The sequence below is a fragment of the Miscanthus floridulus genome, chromosome 8 (genome assembly GCF_019320115.1).
Source record: "Miscanthus floridulus cultivar M001 chromosome 8, ASM1932011v1, whole genome shotgun sequence".
NCBI classification, from domain to species: domain Eukaryota; kingdom Viridiplantae; phylum Streptophyta; class Magnoliopsida; order Poales; family Poaceae; genus Miscanthus; species Miscanthus floridulus.
Window position 1 is genome coordinate 29,061,999 of NC_089587.1, and position 20,914 is coordinate 29,082,912.

Consider the following 20,914-nt stretch of genomic DNA (forward strand, 5'->3'; position numbering starts at 1 on the left):
GTTTTCGTTTCTACTGTCCTAACAGACATACGAAGTTTGTGGAAACGAGACACGCTGTCTTCCTAGAGGATGAAATGATTAGGGGGAGCATGGTAGCTCGAGAAATTGACCTTGAAGAGAAGCGGGTGTATGCACCCACTCCGATCATTCATGAGCCATTTTTCTCACTACCCACTATTGCTGCACCAACAGGACAAGACACTGTGGTGCCAGCACCTGTTGTTATCCCGCCTGTGGCAACAATGAATGAAGATGAGGAACCTGTGCCTCAGGATCCTATAGAACCTATTGCCACACATGAGGGGGAGCAACAACAGCCTTAAACAGAAAATGTGCCAATTGAGGAGGCCCCTAGAAGGTCTCAAAGAGTTAGAAAATCAGCTATTCCTGCTGATTATGAAGTGTACAACACTGAAGAATTTCAAATGGAGGATGATCCCACCTCATTTGAAGAAGCCATGAAAAATGATCATTCATCAAAGTGGCTTGAGGCCATGGAAGATGAGATGAGATCAATGAATGCAAATAAAGTTTGGGATTTAGAAATAATTCCTAAAGGAGCCAAAACAGTAGGCTATAAATGGGTCTACAAAACAAAACTTGACTCTCAAGGGAATATAGAGAGATATAAAGCCCGACTTGTGGCAAAAGGCTTTACACAAAGAGAAGGGATTGATTACAACGAGACCTTTTCTCCAGTCTCATGTAAGGATTCTTTCAGAATCATAATGGCATTAGTGGCACATTACGATTTGGAATTACATCAGATGGATGTAAAAACGGCATTTCTCAATGGAGACTTAGATGAAAATGTTTACATGGCACAACCGAAATGTTTTGTCATGGAAGGAAAAGAACGTTTGGGATGCCGCCTAAAGAAATCTATTTATGGATTAAAACAAGCTTCAAGACAGTGGTACTTGAAGTTTGATCAGACAATAAAGAATTTTGGGTTTAAAGATAATGTTGAGGACAATTGTGTCTACGCAAAGTTTAAGAATGGGAAGTTTATCTTCCTTGTCCTGTATGTGGATGATATCTTACTTGCTAGTAGTGATGTCAGTCTACTACTGGAAACAAAGAAGTTTTTGTCCTCAAAGTTTGATATGAAAGATCTTGGTGAAGCTTCATTCGTTCTAGGGATCGAGATTCACCGAGATAGAAGTAAAGAGGTATTAGGACTGTCACAAAAGGCATACATAGAAAAAGTCTTAAAGAAATTCAGTATGCACAAATGTAGTCCCTCACCTGCTCCTATAGTCAAGGGCGACAGATATGGGGATTTTCAATGCCCTAGGAACCAATATGAGATCGATCAAATGAAAGTGGTTCCATATGCTTCAGCTGTCGGAAGCTTGCAATATGCTCAAGTATGTACGCGCCCTGACTTGGCATTTGTTACCGGGTTACTTGGCAGATTCCAGAGCAATCCTGGAATAGAACACTGGAAATTAGTAAAGAAAGTCTTGCGTTATTTGCAAGGAACGAAAGGCCTCATGATGACGTATAGAAGATCTGATTCACTCCATATAGTGGGATATTCAGATTCTGATTATGCGGGAGATAATAGAAAATCCACGTCTGGATATGTGTTTACTCTCGCAGGGGGAGCTATTTCATGGAAAAGCTCAAAACAAACCGTCACTACATCGTCCACAATGTATGCCGAGTTTGTAGCGTGTTATGAGGCAACGGGGCAGGTGAACTGGCTAAAGAAGTTCATACCCGGTTTGAAGGTGGTTGACGACATCAATAGACCACTGAAATTATACTGCGATAATAATCCAGCAGTACAGTATGCTCACAACAATAGGTCAAGTGGTGCTGCCAAACACATTGACATAAAGTATTATGTTGTGAAGGATAAAGTCCGGGATCAGATGATAAGTCTTGAGCATGTAAGTACCGAAAAGATGCTCGCGGATCCGCTTACAAAAGGCTTACCACCCAACGTGTTCAGAGAACATGTAGCCGGCATGGGTTTAAGGGAAAGCCTATGATTCCTGGACTATAAATGGCCCAAAAGTTAAAGTAACTGTTTCAGATCAGAGACGTGCATTGTAGCTGTCAAATCTATCGGCGATTGACCGAGACGATGAAACATGCTCTATGCATCATCTGTGAAGAAATGAGTAAGGTTTAAAGGATTGAAGTTTAAAGTTTAAAGATAAAAGTAATAGTGAGATCAAGGGGGAGAATGTTAGATTGATCTCCTGACCAATAGGCCCAACGGTCTATTGGGCCTTGGTCTCGCGCCCTGATCGGGGGCGCCCAACCCTACATAGTTGGTGGGCCCCCGTCGCACTGCGCTATATAGAGAGGTGGGGGCCGGCGGCTCAAAGTACGAGGATTCGCCGTGAGCCGCAAACCCACCGACAAAACCCTAGACCGATCTAAGAGGGCGCGCAGCCAGCGACGGGAAGCTCCGCGGATCCTCGCCGTCGTCACTGCTACGCCCGACCGCACTGCATCGACGTCCGTGCAACCTCTACTCCACCCGTCGCTGCCCGTGTGCTGCCTCCGTCACCGAACCCGCGATGGCCAGCACAACCGCGACATCATCTGGAGGCTCAGGTTCATCACCAGCCCCTCTCTCCCCTATCTCCCTCTCGGTGTAGTGTTCTAGGTCTAAATGTGCATGTGTTTCATGGATCTATGAGTTCATCCGCCTAGATCTACCCTAGTCGATCCACAGAATGTCAACAATAGCTTCATGAGTGACTGGCATAAGATGAGATCTTCAAAGTGAAGAAGACCTTGCCTTATCGGTATGCCTTTAATTTGTGGCATTTTTTGGACAGATCATCATTTATGGTGAGGCTTTTACTGAATTTAGCTAGGTACCGTCGGTATTCATGCTAAAACTGATGTACAGGTGTTCTCAATTTGGGACAGTTTCTACTGTAACAGTGCAGATCAACAACGTCGTGAGTTCTGCTTCGCAATTCAGTTTTCAGTGAGAAGTGTGGCCTTTAACATCGCGGGTATGGCCAAGTCGCCAAGAGTCGAGACTCAAGCACCGATCTTTACAAGTGCTAACTACAATACTACATTGTTGTTGTCTTGTGGATGATATACAAAGCCTGCGGTCTGCAGATCAAAAAGCAGCGCAGCAGACAATCTGAGCCTTTCTGTGATTAGTTTGCTTGCTTGATCTCTGAACCCGTGGAAGTGGCAGTTTTGCCTATATGGCAAATAATGGGCACTCCAATCCATGTGAGGGACTGACGATGCCAAAGACCTTTGTTCTATCTTCCTTGCATCCACCGACCATATCATGGACTGAAATTTACCTGTAGTAATCGCGGATTGCTCATGCAGTGCATATCTGCACAGGTCGGCAGATCGATCATGTGCCCGTGGAGGCTGGAGCTGATCGAAAGGAGGGCGGAGGCAGCAGGGCAGAAGATGGCAGGCACTCGCATGTGCAATTGCATGTGGAGGTGGAGCTACGCCAAGGCTTGTGCTCAATGCTCATGTGGGCATGTGTCTCTCCAGCTTTAGGTTCCAATAAGTACCCGCTACCCGATTTAGGGCCTGTTCGGTTCTCAGGGAAACACGTCCTGGAATCGTTCCGGCCAGGAACGCTTATATAATTTGTATAGGACAGCCTTCACCAGGAATTGTTCCCGGCAGGAATGATCCTAAACGAACGAACGCTTAGGTTTCAATAAGTTGATCCTGTCGGATGGAAACGGTTCCATTTCGTTTTGGATCATCAGTGCCACACCGACAGCTCTCCTATTTTATGACCTCTTCTTTAGCTTTTAAGCTAGTGTATGTGTGCTCAGTTTTTATGAAGAATGGACTGTGTGCCTACACAGCTTTTTTTCTTTTTCTTTGAAACACAACCTATATATATGCTCGCAGGTGAAACTAGAAAAAACTGATTTTACTGGGCTCTCTGGCTCCTCTCCGGTATTGTAGTAGGGAGCGGGGAAAGAAACCCTCCCAAATAATGTTCGTTGGGATTTTGTTCGTCTCTGTGCTGCATGTTCAAGGCAGAGGAGTAAAGGCGGTCTGAATGAAGATGGTAGGAGGATGAACTAACTCTACGGAGATGAAATCCCGGTCTTGGACATGCATGCATGAGACGCTGCATCCAGCCTCTTCCAGAACCTGAATCTGTGTTGTCTCCACACTCTCTTCTATGTGCGTCAAGCCGTCAAGGGCTTGCCTGTTTTTTTATGGTCACAGTCACGGGAGCTGTGTGTACGCATGAATGCATTGCGTTCCGCCCAATAATCAACGCCTCACTCTCTCTGCTATGCACTTGTGTGGGTAGTACTTGTGTCATGACAGTACTTATCCCCTTCTCAAAAACAAATGCTAGTAGTACTTGTGCCCTTTGTCCATCCCGAATTTAACATCTAATCAGTTCTTTCTGAAAAACACATGTTAGTAGATACTTGTGCCTTTGTTTCTGTTCAGAAGGAACGTGCGTCACATAGATCCTGCAAACTAACATAACATCGCTTCAGGTTCAGAGCCGAGCTAGCCGCTGCCGCCCACTGACGTCTGATGGAGACCAATCTGATTTCAAGTAAGCTTGTGATGGTCTTATTGCACAGTGATCTAGGGAATCAAACCCGACCAGCACGGCAAAGTTGCAAGCACTAATTTCTGCTGCAAACGGCATCTCCAAGTTCTTAAGAAACATTTTTCTAAGTGGCTAAAATGAGCAGAAAGCAATTTATTTATCTTCCGTCAACAATTACTAATAAAAATGCGGCTAGGCACGGCCAGGCAGTGTGCCTACGGTGGGTGGGCAGAGGCAGCAAAGCGGCGGAGAAATAGAAAGTTCAGGAAAAACTAGCGTGAAACAGAAAAATCAAGGCAAACCAGCAGATAGAGCGAGTGAACGCGGGGGGTTTGTAAATATGAACACGGGACAGATTTACAAGCAAGCATGGATGTTGAGGGAATTCAGATAGGAAACTATTTGAGGACAGGTTTTACCCTTTCTTAGAAAGATTTTTGGGTGTTCACCCTGTTCGCTTGTTGGTTTCAGCCAGCCCAAATCAACCAGCCAACAGTGTTTTTCTCTCACAGAAAACCAGCACCAGTCAGTCCAGAAACCAACCAGCGAACAGGCCGGTTGAATTAAAGAGCACTTAGGGGTTGAATTAAAGAGCACTTGGGCTAGGAGTTGCTCTAACAACGTGAAAACATGCTACACACGAGAACATGGGATCAATTGCCTCCAAAGACACAGAACATCGCATGGACAATCAAATAGAACATCGATAATCAGAGCAGTAACCATTATGCAGTGTTCATTACGATTGGGTTGGCAAACTGCAAACACCGCAAACCAAGTAGGAACTGCAAACCATTATGCAGTGTTCATCATCGCGAGCTAGCAATGCATTAGTACTGTAATCTAGCTGATCTGATAAAATTCAACTTTGCAACAACATACTACATCCGTTACAAGGAAAACTTTAAACATAGGCATGCACGGCATAACTTAAGAGCACATCGCAAAGGTCCAGAGCATGCCGTTACACCATTCCACTGCTTTGGCAAAGGTGGTAAAAGATATAATAAGAATATGAAGGCACTAGCTTCAGGGACGCCGTGAAAGGTGGGTACAACAAGGCATGATGAGCCTCACTTCCAGAGCTTGCGCAGGGACATGTTCTTCTCCGTGTCTTTCTTCATCACCTTGGCCACTGCCATCTCGAAGTCCTCCTGGGTAACGTGCACCCTTCTCTCGCGGAGAGCAAACATCCCGGCCTCTGTGCAGACGGCCTGAACAACAAAAAATGGAAGGAAAAAAACAGTCTGAGTTACTTCGAATCAACACAAGGTCTATCAAGAAAATAGCAACAATGAGGCACCAAAACACAAAGCTATGCACGTAGGAACTATAAGATCACAAATTCACATAAGCATTGAAATCCCAGTTAAAACAAGAAATTCTAAAAAAATGATAGTACAAACAAAATTGCTAAACAAATAAATATAAATAAGTAAATAAGAAGGCTCTCTTTCACAGGGTCGAGAAAAGGCCACGAAGTGCCTTATGACAAGAATAGATCTATCTATCTAATCTATCTAAAGGTTGTAATAAACAGAATTTTCTGCCTCAATTTTCAGCAGACCTGATTATTGTAGTGCAAACATGTCAATGCCCCAACATGGTAGTTTGGTCATTAATGAGTGTGATGAATTTCAGTACTTACCATATAAAAAGCTCAACTAAGACCACTTATAGCTCACTAACTTCTCTAGGCTTTAAATCCTAAATCTTGATCTTATACTGATGGCGATGTAACTACGTGGGCAAAAATGGAATAGAACTTGATGCGAATAATTTGCTGAGGTCCAAGATGTATCAGCTAGAGATTGCTATATGAGCAAGCTTTCTGAACTCTCGACTCTATAATCATGAGCATTATTGCGAGTTGTGACTAAAGATGCGAGAGCATAACTTTCTGCTTGAATGGATGGACAAACAAGCAAACATCACAAAATTGAAATAAGAGGCAGCACACAGTTCATCAGATGAAGTGGATTTAACAAACCTTGAGCTCAGCTCCTGAGGCCCCATTCATCTTTTCCGCGATCTTCTTCAGATCAATACCACGCATCAAGTTCATTTTTCTTGAATGAATCTTCAAGATATCGAAACGTGACTGCAAGGGCAAAAGATTAAGCACCCTGTCAGCAGGAGTAGCCATGTAAAATCAATGGGTATAACAGGACGAGTTAGCCGAACATACATCCTCATTAGGATTTGGAAATTCAATCTTCCTGTCTATGCGGCCAGGCCTCAGAAGGGCTTGATCCAAGATGTCTATTCTGTTCGTTGCCATCAAAACCTGCATTAAATATTTAAAACATCACATCACAATTATATACATTTACAAATCACTAATTCAGCACACAGGAACACAAGTGATGCATACCTTAATTTTGTTTGATGCTTCAAAACCATCAAGCTGGTTTAGAAGTTCAAGCATGGTACGCTGCACTTCACTATCACCGTTGCCAGTTCCAGACTCCATTCTAGCAGATCCGATAGAGTCAATTTCATCCATAAATATAATGGATGGTGCATGTTCCCTGCAATAAGTTAACCAGATAACTAAGCCCACAATTAAAGATAATAACAGAATATGTATATGCAAAATTATGCTCACAAACAACTAATGCTTCAGGTACAACAGGAAAAGAAATGTGGAGCTCAGCCTACCTGGCCATAACAAAGAGTTCCCGAACCATCCGGGAGCCCTCACCAATATACTTCTGAACCAACTCAGAACCAGACACCCTAATGAAGGTGCAGTCAGTGTGATGAGCAACCGCACGTGCCAGCAATGTCTTTCCTGTACCCGGAGGTCCATAAAGGAGGACACCCTGAAAAATAAATAAGATCTCAGTCTATTCCAGCTACATGTAAAGTTCAAATAAGTTAAGATGGTCTTCAAGGGAGAAAACAAACCTTTGGTTGGGCAATTCCAAGGCTCTCAAACAGCTCCGGATGTTTGATTGGAAGCTCGATGACCTGAAAGTTGACTTCACAAATCAGAATGTGCATATTTTGATGATAACACATTTTAGTTCAAAACAAACCTCTTTGATCTCTTTAATTTGCTGGTCAAGGCCTCCAATCATATCATAAGTAGAATCAGGAACCTTCTCAACTTTCATGAGATTGACCAATGGATCAACTTTGCTTGGTAGGATCAGATGGAGCATATAGCTGTCATTCCGAAGAGCAACTCTTGTTGAAGGTGTGATCTTTGTGATATCAATGCTCTTATCTAGATCCACCACATATTTGCCTTCGGGATGTACCTGAGCAATTTCATTTAGAAAGTTAATATCACTTTGATAACCAGGAAGTTAGAACTCCCATTGAGAGCTCTCAGACAAGGAATCCAATAATAACAAGATATTGGATTACAAAAAACTGCCACATCCAAATCAGTCACAGCTTTAAACATGTATTCACAAAACAATGTCAGGGAACTCTTCTCCATATTAAAAAAAAACTTATATCAGGTGTTCAAAAACATTTCTAATATGCAGAGTTGCAAGAAAATACAGAATTTTCAATTGGTACTGGGATCCATAAAACATAGTTTACACAAACTGGACTGCATATGCAGTATATGCTACTTAAGGATTATTTGTCAGCAGTGGCAGACCTATAGAAATCTAAAAAAGAGGGGGCCCAAATCATCTTCAAACTCTAGAACCCCTCTTTGATCTGTTCCGTGTTTCGAAAAATTAGGAGGGCCTCCGCTATCGCAGAATTAGGGGGGGGGGGGGGGGGGGGGGGGGGGGGGGGGGGGGGGGGGGCAAGTCCCACCCACCCAACCACTAGATCTGTGCCTGTTTGTCAGTAGACATATACCGACAATGTGACAGACAAGGTAGAAAAATGTGAAGGCTGGTGCTAATTTGTACAAGGCATCTAAGATACTTTGTATTACCATGGCCAAATAATTCTTTTACTTGTTTAGTTGTTCTAAATATGTGGTGGGAACATGGATCTATATAATGCAGTCCAGTGCTGAATATTTGTTCTTTGTAAGCATAGTTCCATGGATTCATAATGCAGTCAAGGTGATGAATATTTGTTCTTTGTAAAATACAAGAGTCACAATTTCCACAGATGAACTTATCTTTAAAAACAAAGACATATTCCTATAAGCTCATTTATAGGTGTTAAATGGAGGCAGCAGAGTACTCTTCTAGCAGAGCACTGGTAAAATCTCATTAGAGCTTTGTTTTATATAACAGCAAGAATCAATACTTTTAAGCAGAAAATGATATTCATATGAAGTACTGATTGTAGAGTAGGCAAAAAAATTACCTTCACCAGAACCTTTGATTTCCCCATGACCTTCACCACCTCACCAACATACGAGCCAGGCTCTTGAAGCAACTGCAGCTCTTCCCTGAGCATTCTAACTGAAAAAACAAAATTGCAAGGCCAAATTTAGAGTACGGTAATCAGAAAACAATACATGTAGGAGGATGTGCTGCTCCTGAAACAGAGACAGCAGGAATTTAGTAAATCCTATAAACAAAAAAGCATCATGGTGCAATCATGCGAGTGAATATTACTCCACTAGGTAATGGGGACGCAGGGCGTCAAGATAATTTCACATTGGAAATGTTCAGTTAGAGGCGAATTTAGTTTATGATTTCTATTAGAATGTCACACAATAGGCAGCCACAATACCACAATCATGTCAAAGAAACGAAGGCATTGAATAATAATGGATAACCTCAGGAATACAGAAACCTGATTGAAATATATTATCCTAACAACCCCACAAGAATGTGGCAGAACAAAAGTGAAAGACAACATACGCAAACACTGACAAGCAACAGATAGCCTGCACATCTTATATGCATAATTCACTCCCAAAATCAAGGCCCAAACACAGCAAAACAACAGTTACCACTATGGCACTACCATCCACAATTCAAACTGAAAAGTCCAAGTCATCCTGCTGCTCAAGCAGCTAAATATCTAAAGCATATTCAATTGGAGCTATTCTTCAGTCAATCCAACACACTGATTAGTAATTAACAGGCCATCTTCATCAGATCAGATAATTTGGCTAAGAAACTTCAGCTTGACGAACAACCGGGCGTCGAAACCCAACTAAGGCAACTAAAACCCGTGCCTTTGGCCACGATTCACACCCAGCTACAGGTAGGGTTTCCACCAACGCGATCGAGGAATCATCACCACACGAAACCGCGTTTGCGGGAGGGGCACATCGACTCTAGGTTTTGTGGGGGCGTAATAACCAAGAAGAGATGTCACCTCGGGAGTTGAGGTCGTTGCGCTGGGCCTCGAGGCGGTTGAGGTTGTGGGTCTTCTGCCGGATCTGGAGCTGCAGGTCGTGGATGTGCTGCAGGTAGTACTGCCGCAGCCCCTCTCCCCCACCGCCGCTCCTCCCCTTCGCGGCCGCCGCGGCCTCGTCGCCGGACGCCGCCGGCGTGGGCTTCGAGATGTCCATTGCCACCGTCGCCATATTCGCCGGCTCGGGTAGGTCGCGTTCGGGGTGGGGGGTTCTTCTTGCGTTGGAAGAAAGGTCGACCCGGAAGCTGAAGTGGGCTTGCTTGTTGGCTTGGGTCTGGCGGTCAGGGCAGCTTTGTTTGTTTCGGCGCCTCGGTTAATAGAGGCGGTCAGCCCCCGACTCCGAAACCTCTCTCTGCTGGGCTTATCCCTCTGCTGGGCTTATCCGGCCTGTTCGCTGGTTGGTTTCTGGACTGGTTTGGGTTGACTGGTGTTGGTTTATTATGAGAGAAAAATACTGTTGGTTGGCTGGTTTGGGCTGGTTGAAACCAACAAGCGAACAGGGACTCACTCATGCTCTTTGGTCTTGTTTAGTTCAAAAACTTTTCCCTAAAAATACTATAGTATCTATCACATTAAATCTTATGATACGTGCATGGAATATTAAATGTAGACAAAAAAAACTAATTGCACAATTTGGTTGAAAATCGCGAGACGAACGTTTTGAGCCTAATTAGTCCATGATTAAATATTAATTGCCAAATAAAAACGAAGTGCTACAGTAGCCAAATTACCAAATTTCGTCCAACTAAACAAGGCCTTCTTCGTAGATGCGAAGAAAGGGAGTCTAAGTTGACAACGTCGACTCCGAACTCAGCAAAGTTCTCCGTGTCCCTTCTCCATCTATTTTTTATAGGAAAAATAAGAAAAACTCATTTTCAAAAGTACCCTATATCCCTTCATCATCTTTTAGCACTTGACAAACCGGCCTCCTCCGCACGGACTTCCCCGCGACGCCGCGGGGCCCGGTGTTCGTGGCGGTGTACCAGCCCGTGCAGACGCTGGTGGTGGCCATCATAGCGTCGCTCACCCTGGGCGACAAGTTCTACCTGGGCGGCATCATCGGCACCGTGCTCCTCGTCGCCGACCTCTTCCTCGTGCTCTGGGGCAAGAGCGAGGAGAGGGCGCGCATCGCCAGGGACGTCGCGGCTATCATCTCCGGCAGCGACCGTGACCGCGAGGGTCTAATTGCGGGGCGGTGCTGGTGGTGGCATTCGGAACCACAACGCCTGACAATCGATCGATGAATCCTTCGTCATGATCCATGGTGCATGGAGATCAGAGGTCGTATGCGTACGATTCATGAGGCTGCCATGCTGCACTCATGGATTGGAGCGATATGATCCGATCCAGCAGATTGCCTGTACTGCAATGCTACACACCGGCAGATTGCATGCGCACGTTCGACAAAGGAAGGAGGAGGCGGTGGCCTAGGATTGCGCGACCACGATGACTTTCGCTCAGGAAAAAAATACCGTAAAAAAAACTCAGGTGGGACCAAATTTTGATTTTTTTGGAAGTCATTTATTGAGAACTCTTGGAGATGGCCTTATTTTTTCCTCCCAGTACCTTTTGGGGAGTTGCAAAATTACATGATTTTGGGAGAAAAAATAAGGTACTCTTGGAAATGCTCTAAGCCGACTTCTTATTTATCTGATCTCTATTCTATCTATTATGATATTTACTATCTTCATATTATATATCAGCAAACTTGTACAAACACTACAATATACAATGGAATTTAAGGGTGTATTTGGTTCGAAGAATAAGGTGATCCATCATCTTCTCACTCCTCACTTTTTATATTTGGTTTGTGGAATAGAATGAGTTGATTCATGGTCACCTCATTTCTCATAAACTAATAATTAGTGTACGCACGACGAATGTGTTGATTCCACCAAAATTCATAGGATAAACTCACGATGCATCACCTCATGAAGCATGTGGTGACTCCACGAACCAAACACACCATAAATCACGTATTATTTGTTAGTATCGTGAGACATGCCTTATTTTAATTCACGTGAATATAGGTCATGAGCTTAAATATAAATAGGATAATGAACAAATTAAGATTTTAATTTCTAATTTATCATGTAATACTATTTTAAGTAAAACTGGCTAGAACACTTACGCTATGAAAAGCAGAGTGTGTTGGACCAAAATTTAAATAAACTTTCGCTTCATAGAGCTTCTCTAATAGTCTTTATAAAACTCACTTTTTAAATCATCATTTACAGACTCATTGAATAAAAACTTTCTATAACTTTCTTACTCATCAAAATGTGCGCACTCTAGAGAGCTAGCCTCACTCTCTATCTTTGACTAGTGAAAAATTCAAAAAAAATAATACTTATACTTGGATAACCAATTAAACAAGTTGTTGCTAGGTATTTTTTTCACCAAAAGTGTCTCTTAGAATTGGTCTTAACATGCCGGTGGAACATTATATTCTTATTTAAAAGGTTAAAATCAGAAAACCCAACCGGTGGGAAAAAACCAGAAAAGGTGGAAAAAATCGGAAAACAAAAACCCCACAGGAAAAATCAGGAAAAAATAATTGAAGATTTTGCCCGTGAAATCATAGGCCTGTTCGCTGGTGTGAAACCTGGCTAAAAAATACTGTTCTAGCTAAATTGTTGTGAAAGAAAAACACTATTCTGGCTGAAAAAAGAAACCAAACAAACCGAATATAGAGTAAGCCGAATAGAGCCATAATTGAAGAATTGTTTATATATATTATATATAGTACGCTTTTTTAATGTTCATGGGAAACAGTTCTGTTACTACTTAAAAAGGCTTCCCGTCCGTCTAAATAAATAAAATAAAGAATGAAAATAATTTCTGTGTCAACGAGTGCCACTGGCGAGACGGCCACCCCTACTCCCCGCTCCCAATTGCACTGTAACAGCCATTTGGCCCCGTTCGCTCAAAAATACTGTTTTGATTGAGTTGTTGTGAGAGAAAAATACTGTTTTTAGCTGAAAAAAAAGTCGAACAAACCGAATATAGGATTAGCCAAACAGAGCCTTTGAGATTGGACTAGAGACTAGAGACTAGAGACTAAAAGAGGATTAAAAGTGGTTTATAGGACTAGAGACTAAAGACTATTTTTAGTCATTTTTAATCCCTTTTAACCAAATAGGAGGGACTATTAGAGGGACTTTTAATCTCTAATCCACTATTTCTTTGAAAGATGCTTTTTAGAACTAATGGATCAACTTTACAGCCTTTAAGCCTCCCTCTTGCTCCTCTCTCGCCTCTGTCCATAAGAAAAAGGATATTTTAGTCTTTATTCAGCCCTTTAGTTCTTGAAATTAAACATGTTATTCAGGGACTAAAGACTAGAGACTAAAAAAAATTAAAAGAGAAACTAAATAACATATTTGATTTCAGGGACTAAAAAAGACTAAAGGGTTAAATAAAGACTAAAATATCCTTCTTCTTTCTTTGGACACGGGTGAGGGAGTAGAGAGAGGGAGAGATAAGAGCTGTAAAGTTGGTCTATTAGTCTAAAAAACCTATTCTAAAGGATTAGTGGACTAGAGACTAAAATTCCTCTAGCATCCCCTTCTATTTTATTAAAATGGACAAAAAGGGAATAAAAAGTAGTGTCTGACACGCCTAAAAATAAAAATATCCCTTCTCTGCTCGCCTGTTTCACATCACATTAGGGCCTCATTTAGACTGAGGTTAGGAATCAGTTTTTTGCAATGTAGCACTTTCATTTGTATTTAACAATTATTGTTTAATTATGGTCTAACTAGGCTCAAAAGATTTGTCTCGTAATTTACAATCAAACTATGTAATTAGTTATTTTTTTTATCTATATTTAATACTCTATGTATGTGTTTAAAGATTTAATGTGACAAAAAGAGAGCGAAAAAACTTGTAATCTAAACAAGGCCTAGTATATAGAATAATAGTACTAGATAGATTCCCGATCCGTCCATCGCTGTAATTATCCCACCATCGACACCGGGCACAATTTCTGTGTACAAATAACAAATCAAACCACAGATCCGGATCATCCAATCCGGTACGGACCCCAATTTAACCCTGATTTTTTCGTTTTTTTAATCGGTCTAGGGCTAGGGCTAGTGCACCGCGCTGTTTTAGGTTGTGCTCGGTGGCGGTGAGGTGTTGAAGCTGCTAAGGTTAGGAAAGGATTGCCGAGAGGCGGAGGGATGGACAAGAAGAAGGTGGCGGTGCCGACGGTGTGCCATGGGCACTCGCGCCCGGTGGTGGACCTCTTCTACAGCCCCGTCACGCCCGACGGCTACTTCCTCATCAGCGCTAGCAAAGGTACGCCATCGCTGAACCCGTCACTTTTGCTTGATTTATAGATTGGGAGTGAGTGTGTGAGTTATATTGTGGATATGAATTGCAAGATGATTGAGATAGATGGTTCCTAAGGTGAAAAATGCAGTTAATTTCGTAGATACTGGTGGATTGTGTAGTCATGTACATTCGGCTGCTACTGATGTTCATCTTGGTAAGCATGTAACTGTCACAGAGACCCTGGTCCAGAATCTGGATCTATATCGATTGATTGTTACATGTGGATGCTTTATTATATTAGTTTCCAGCAATTGCTCTTTGAATTGGGAGATCGAACCATCAAATTGTCAATACCTGATAAATTGGCTATGCTATTCAGTTGTCATTGGCTCATTGCATTTAGCTGCCTCCGCGTTTTGTGTGCATTCAAGTTCAGTGTGCATTCAAGTTCAAAACAAGCCGTTGAGTCACTGATAGATGAGACCACCTCTTGTTTGCCTCCGATCCCATGGCAGTCAGTGTTTAAGTGACTTGGGTTATTGCTCTTTAACATAGCAAAACTGAGGAACTGTTGTAATGTTCAGGGCTTAAGCTGAACCAGATACTAAGTTGTTGAGTGTTGACCATATAACTGTTCTTTTGAGCCTAATTACTTGATCTGCTTATGCATAAATTTGGATTCCTTGTTGGAAGTATTGTCTTAGGTATCTCTTTGGTTTAGCTAAATAGTCAGTTCCTATAGTTTTTACTGTACATCAATCATTAGATTTTTTAGCATTATTAGTTGGCACAAGAAATTTGACTATTTATTCAGCAGTTCAATTCTACTGGATCATATCATAAATTCTGGTGAAGGGCGTGTCCATATTTATACGGTACAGGGGCAATGTCATCAGTTACAATTTGCACCGTGTGAGCTTCGTCTATTGTTGGATAGTGTTCCTTGCTTATTGCATCGCTGTTATTGATAGCATGGTTTTGTTTGCAGATTCAAATCCAATGCTTCGCAATGGTGAAACTGGAGATTGGATTGGGACATTTCAAGGCCACAAAGGCGCTGTATGGAGCGCTTGTCTTGACACCAATGCTCTGCGTGCTGCATCTGGTTCTGCTGACTTTTCAGCGTATGGTTCTCATTTCACAAAGTCCCCTGGTGTTACTGTAATTATTCCCTCTGAAGGATGCTGCATATCATTTGAATTGACCATCTGTTTACCATTCTCTGGTGTATTTTTTTCTTGTGTTATCTCAATTTGGCTATTTACTACTACATTAATTTTGGCATGTTATATGTTGTAAAGGCATCTCAATTTGGCTGGGAATTTTTGTAATATAAGTCACATTTTTCTTTTCTTTTCAAGGGTTATTCTCAATTTTCATAATACATGATGTTTAAAGAGTTAGAATGCACCAAGATAAATGAGGGCTCCCGATTTGATTTCAGTATGTTACTCGATTTGGTTAACTTTTCATTGCATTTGTTAATTACTATCTATCTTTGAATTTGGTACTTAATTGCTACTGAAAGGCTTTGTTGTTGTTGTTGTTGTTGTTGTTGTTGTTGTTGTTGTTGTTGTAAAAGTCGAAAGTGTAAATACTAATCTATGTAAGTTAACCAACCCTTCTATATCTTGAATAATATGTCAACTGGATGGATTTTGCACCAGCTACCTGAATGAAAAAATGAACTATCAAAATGACATGGGATGGTTTACATGAATGGCATATAAGCTCAGTTTCCACATGATGCTCTAGATTGTCCGTTTCCATTTTTGGGAATATGTGTTGATTATCTCTTTTTTTTTTCAGAAAAATATGGGATGCACTAACAGGCGATGTGCTCCACTCCTTCGAACACAAGCATATTGTCCGTGCATGTGCTTTTTCCGAGGTTATAGTCTTACCATATTCAAGCATCATAAATGTTCCTCTCCTGTAGTCATGTAATTCTGTTGGCTGCTTTTATTGCCCTTTTTGTCGCCTTGTTCCGATCAATTCTTTCTTTTTTACTGGTGACCTGCAACACATTCCTTTATTTTTTATTGGTTGAGTGTAATGGTGATTATTTGTATTATTTTGCGTTGTAAATTTAGATGCCTGCTTATCATATTGGTTATTAATAATGCCAAAAATGTCTGTACCCATTACTTTTGTGTGGTTGCATGGATCCCTAGAATTGATGATTTATGCAAACTTTGTCTAGGTCTCTAGGAAGTGTCTAAAAACAGTATATTTGTACCTAAAAGTTTATCAATATTCTATTACAATTTTTGGATTGACCGATTGACCTTAAATTAGCATCCTATTGAATTACTGATGTAAACATCACTTATCTGATCATCACAAGTTTTTAAGTGGCTCTAGTTGATATCATACTTCGAAGTGATCCACAGCCTTGCATTGTCTAAGAAAGTTATTAGTTTATGATGAAACAGTAGAATTTCAATTCTTTCTTATCTCCTAAGCTATCATAAACTTTCCTTTCCATTTAACTCTATTTATTCAACCTTCTCATGTGATTCAGGTTGGAGTTTTCTAATTTAACAAGGTGATCGATTATGCCTCTTGTATTTCATGGAGAATATGTAGTTTCATTATTATGTATAGCTACTTGTCCAGTTGTGTACATTCTGAAATCTGAACTGTAGCAAGATGACTTGCTAGTCTAGTCTGAAATTCTGTATAAGGTTTATTTTCTCAAGCCCAGTTAACTTACTCATCAAATAGGATTTGGAAATGTCCATCTTGAAGATAATCTTGAACATAACCTTCTTATGACTAATTCTAGAAATTTAACCATTAAATCATTTTAAACTTCTTTGAATCCCTACAGTTTCTTTCCTTCAGTTTATTTTTCGCCGCATTAACTCAGAGAGTTTTCTGCATGCATAGATTTATATCTCATCTAAAACACAAATGTTTCTTGCAGGATACCCACATGTTGCTTACAGGAGGTTTTGAGAAGATTTTGCGTATATATGATTTGAACCTCCCAGATGCAACTCCAAGAGAAATTGACAAATCACCTGGTTCTGTCAGAACTGTCACTTGGCTTCATAGTGACCAAACTATATTAAGTTCCTGCACGGATTTAGGTGGTGTGAGGTTTGTCTGCATGTACTGTTAACTGCATTATTTTTAGCCCCAGATTTGTATTGCCAATTTGCTATGTAGAAGTTGATTTTATATACAAAATAAGCATGCTGAACTGTTATTGATAGGGCCTGGCAGAGTTGGCTGTTATTTGGGGTTGGGCCCTGTTAAACTGCGAACACAAAGACATAATTCAGAATTCAACTTTTACGAATTCATTTAATTTTGAAATAATAATTAAATTCTTGCACTGAAGAAGCTCCTCTATTTCCCTAGAAATCATATCTTGATCTCTGTCTTCTGTGTCTCTTTACTTGCAAAGTCTGCACCTTAAGTATGTCACTGTCGAAAGTGTGTCACGTACATATCAATGCAAATACCAATATGGACATATACATCTGTGAATCCAATGATTTTGATATAGGAATATGAGGTAATCAGATTGATTATTTACCCTTTACAGGTTTCTAGCAACTTCCTTGCACTTTTTTGAAGAACTCTAATTAAAATAATGTTAAGCTGAACTATGTATTTAAGTACCTTATCAAAACATGTGTTAAATTTAAGTTATGTATTTTTTTTTGTTCTTCTTGATTGGTACCGCCTCTTGATAGGTTATGGGATGTAAGGAGTGGGAAAATTGTCCAAACACTTGAAACCAAATCACCTGTCACCAGCGCAGAAGTAAGCCAAGATGGTCGGTTTATCACGACAACTGATGGCTCAAGCGTGAAGTTTTGGGATGCAAATCAGTAAGCCATTTCTGTACCTTACTTTGACAATGCCGAGAGATGCGTTGGCTTTGTTGCTTACATAATATATCTTGTTTTTCTGCAGCTTTGGACTTGTTAAGAGCTATAATATGCCATGTGCAGTGGAGTCGGCTTCTCTTGAACCGAAGTGTGGGAATAAATTTGTCACTGGTGGAGAAGACATGTGGGTTCGTGTCTTCGATTTCTTCACTGGAGAAGAATTAGGTAAGTCTCTCAGTCTCTCTGTTTCAAGGTTTGTCTATAGTTCTTTGTCATGATACCTACAACTTGTTTCAGAACATTCTTGCTGCAACAAATTTGCCTTGTCGAGAGGCCCCCCCCCCCCCGAGTATTTTCCTGTTTTAGTAACATTAGATTGTCACTTGCAAGGCTGCAATGAACTATGGTTAATGACCCCATATGACGAATCTTTACTTCTTCGCTTAGTCTGTTATTCATTTTTTTTCTTGAACACGCGCCAGAGCTGCGCATCATTTTATTAAGAAGAAATAAAAGGGGGGGGGGGGGGGGGGGGGGGGGGGGGTAAGAACACTTACAACACACAACCACACTGTCCCAATTCTTCATGCACGCCTTTAAAAGATGTACATGACCTCGGCCTAAGATTGAACTTACATCTGGCTCAAGGACAAGGAGGTACGAAATCCCTCCAGGCCCCACAGCTGTAGCTCTTCACAAGCAAGCTGAAGTGCTCTAGCTATGCTAGGAGAAACCCCATTAAACACACAACGGGTGTGGTGGTTCCACAAGGTCCGCCCCTAGAATGATGAGGGAGTTAAGTCCCTTCTGAATCAGGTTTTCGGCCCCTAGAATGATGAGGGAGTTAAGTCCCTTCCGAATCAGGTTATCAACTCCAACAACAGATTTTTTTCCCACCTATCAACAAGGGAGAACTCCGCAGCTTGCGAAGCAAGGATCAGTAGCCGATCATTTGCAAAATGTTGAGTCAGAATTCCCACACACAGGACAAGGTGGTTCATCATCTCTTCATCTTGATCACAATGTGGGCATTAGGCTGGATTTGGAAGGTCTCGTGTGCGAGACGAACAGCAGTACAACATCTACCATGGGCAACTAGCCACAAAATGAAGCGGGATTTGCCCGGGCCCAGTATTTCCAAATCATTTCCCACGGAAGAGACCCTCGTATGCTGTCTTAGTGGAGCACTGACCATTAGTCGAGAAATGTGAAATCTGAGTACTCCGCACCAGGTTGCAGGGCCACCTCAGAAAGAAGATCCCAAAGCAGTATACATTCAGAAATCACAATTACAGTCAATGCACCTTGGATATCAGAAATCCAGACCTGACCAATGAGGGCCTCAAGCACTGTCCTTTTTGGGAGCCAATCTAAACACACTAGGAGCAAGATTGGCTATCCTCTGGACATGAATCCATCTATCGGTCCAAAATAAAGTTTTTACCCCACCTCCCACCTTGGTTGTTACTGCCATAGAGAAGAAAGCATGGACACAGTGATGAACTTGAATAGGAAACTTCAACCGCGGCCGACCGGGGTCAGTTTTTTTGTAACCACAGCCACAGCGCATTCTGAGAGCCCAACCAAGGTTTTGGAGATTAGAGATGCCTAGTCCACTTAGTTCTCAAGGGAGACATCTCTTGGCCCATGCCAGTAGGCTCTTTATTTAAAATTGTAGCTGATATTCTGCTTGTCTATTCACTTTGGTCCTCTCTTTTTTAATAAGTGCCAGTTGCTTGTAGACCTGAATTTCCAAAGTCTGTTTATGGTACCATTTCTTTAAGGGTGCCCTTTCGTTAAAGTTGTTTCTGGTATTATATAAGTTTGTTTCGGCTGGCTGCCTGGTTCACAGCTGTGGTTAAACAAATATTGCTAGTTGACATAAGTGTTCTGTTTCTTATGGGATCATTCCAAGCATTCTCTGTGTGGATTTGAATCTCAAGTTATTAGCATTCTTTCTTTCCTTTTGTTTTGCAAAACATGATTACCATTCATTTGAAGTAGCTCAGGGGTCAGGGATGTTATAGAAGCTATAGAACATTCTGTTTTCATTACATGACAGTCGAATATTCATTCCATTGCAGTCGTTATTGTAATTTATTATTATTATCCAAAAAACTATGCACCTGACTATCCTCACTGAACTTGCGGCTATGTTGCTTTCTGCTAAACAGCATGTAACAAGGGGCACCATGGTCCGGTCCACTGCGTACGGTTTACTCCAGTTGGTGAATCTTATGCATCAGGATCCGAAGATGGAACCATCCGAATCTGGCAGTTGGGTCCAGCTAACAGCGACGAACAGGAGGCAGCAAATGCAAACGGGAAGACAAAGGTGGGGTAAATGATGTCACACGCAAGATCGAAGGCTTCCACATTCCTTAACTCCTAAGGACGTGCAGGCAGAGGGGTAGGGATGCATGCTTGCTAGGAGACTTTTGTGGGATGCTCTTTCCCTTCCTTCCTCCCAGAATCGGTTGTTGTAAACTTGTAAAAGTATAAGCACTGGCCTTCTGTGGTTGGGTTTCCTGTAACAGCACCTAGGTGAATGGTGGAATTTTGTTGGGGGTCCTCCTTGTACTTCTCAAAGTCTGGAGGGTACTCCCACTGAGGTGAACGAATATACAAGAGTAAAAAAAGAAAGAAAAAGAGAGACATTTTTAGTTCGTTATTAATCGTGTGCAGCTAAAGAGTAATCCACTCCCACGAGGATGATTGTTAGCCTGGTCGCGACACCGAAGCGGATTTCCATAACTGCCTGTCCCTTTGATTGAGCTAGCAAAGCACTGTACACTGAAGCTTCCCCTTCGATGGTGCTGTTTGAAAGTTTTGAGATGCTCAGCGGCATGTCCTTTGTTTGGTTCAGGTAAAATGAGATGAAGCTAAAATCAGACGGAGCTAGTGAGTTGAGATGGTTTATGTATCGAAGAGCAGAAAGGCTCAGATCAAACAAGAG

At 41.6% G+C, this 20,914-nt stretch overlaps 2 protein-coding genes across 3 annotated transcripts; one reads left to right on the plus strand and one right to left on the minus strand.

Moving 5' to 3' along the window:
- Positions 1-5,349: 5,349 nt before the first annotated feature.
- Positions 5,350-10,121, minus strand: LOC136471435 (26S proteasome regulatory subunit 8 homolog A-like). The gene is made up of 9 exons (XM_066469166.1): positions 9,797-10,121; positions 8,831-8,928; positions 7,582-7,806; positions 7,451-7,513; positions 7,202-7,365; positions 6,915-7,071; positions 6,729-6,827; positions 6,531-6,641; positions 5,350-5,754 (listed from the first exon to the last, which is right to left on the minus strand). The coding sequence occupies exons 1-9, from the start codon at positions 10,005-10,007 to the stop codon at positions 5,614-5,616; spliced, it is 1,269 nt and encodes a 422-aa protein (XP_066325263.1). The 5' UTR covers positions 10,008-10,121; the 3' UTR covers positions 5,350-5,613.
- Positions 10,122-13,799: 3,678 nt separating this feature from the next.
- LOC136471436 (uncharacterized) lies at positions 13,800-20,629 on the plus strand. Of its 2 annotated transcripts, XM_066469168.1 has the most exons (8): positions 14,004-14,137; positions 14,931-15,025; positions 15,102-15,237; positions 15,923-16,004; positions 17,043-17,218; positions 17,821-17,958; positions 18,044-18,183; positions 20,133-20,629. In XM_066469168.1, exons 3-8 carry the CDS (start codon positions 15,113-15,115, stop codon positions 20,300-20,302), a joined length of 831 nt encoding a protein of 276 aa, XP_066325265.1. In that variant the 5' UTR covers positions 14,004-14,137; positions 14,931-15,025; positions 15,102-15,112; the 3' UTR covers positions 20,303-20,629. The 2 variants fall into 2 exon arrangements, with proteins under 2 accessions (XP_066325264.1, XP_066325265.1); XM_066469167.1 differs by lacking the exon at positions 14,931-15,025 and having other exon boundaries at positions 13,800-14,137.
- Positions 20,630-20,914: the final 285 nt, after the last annotated feature.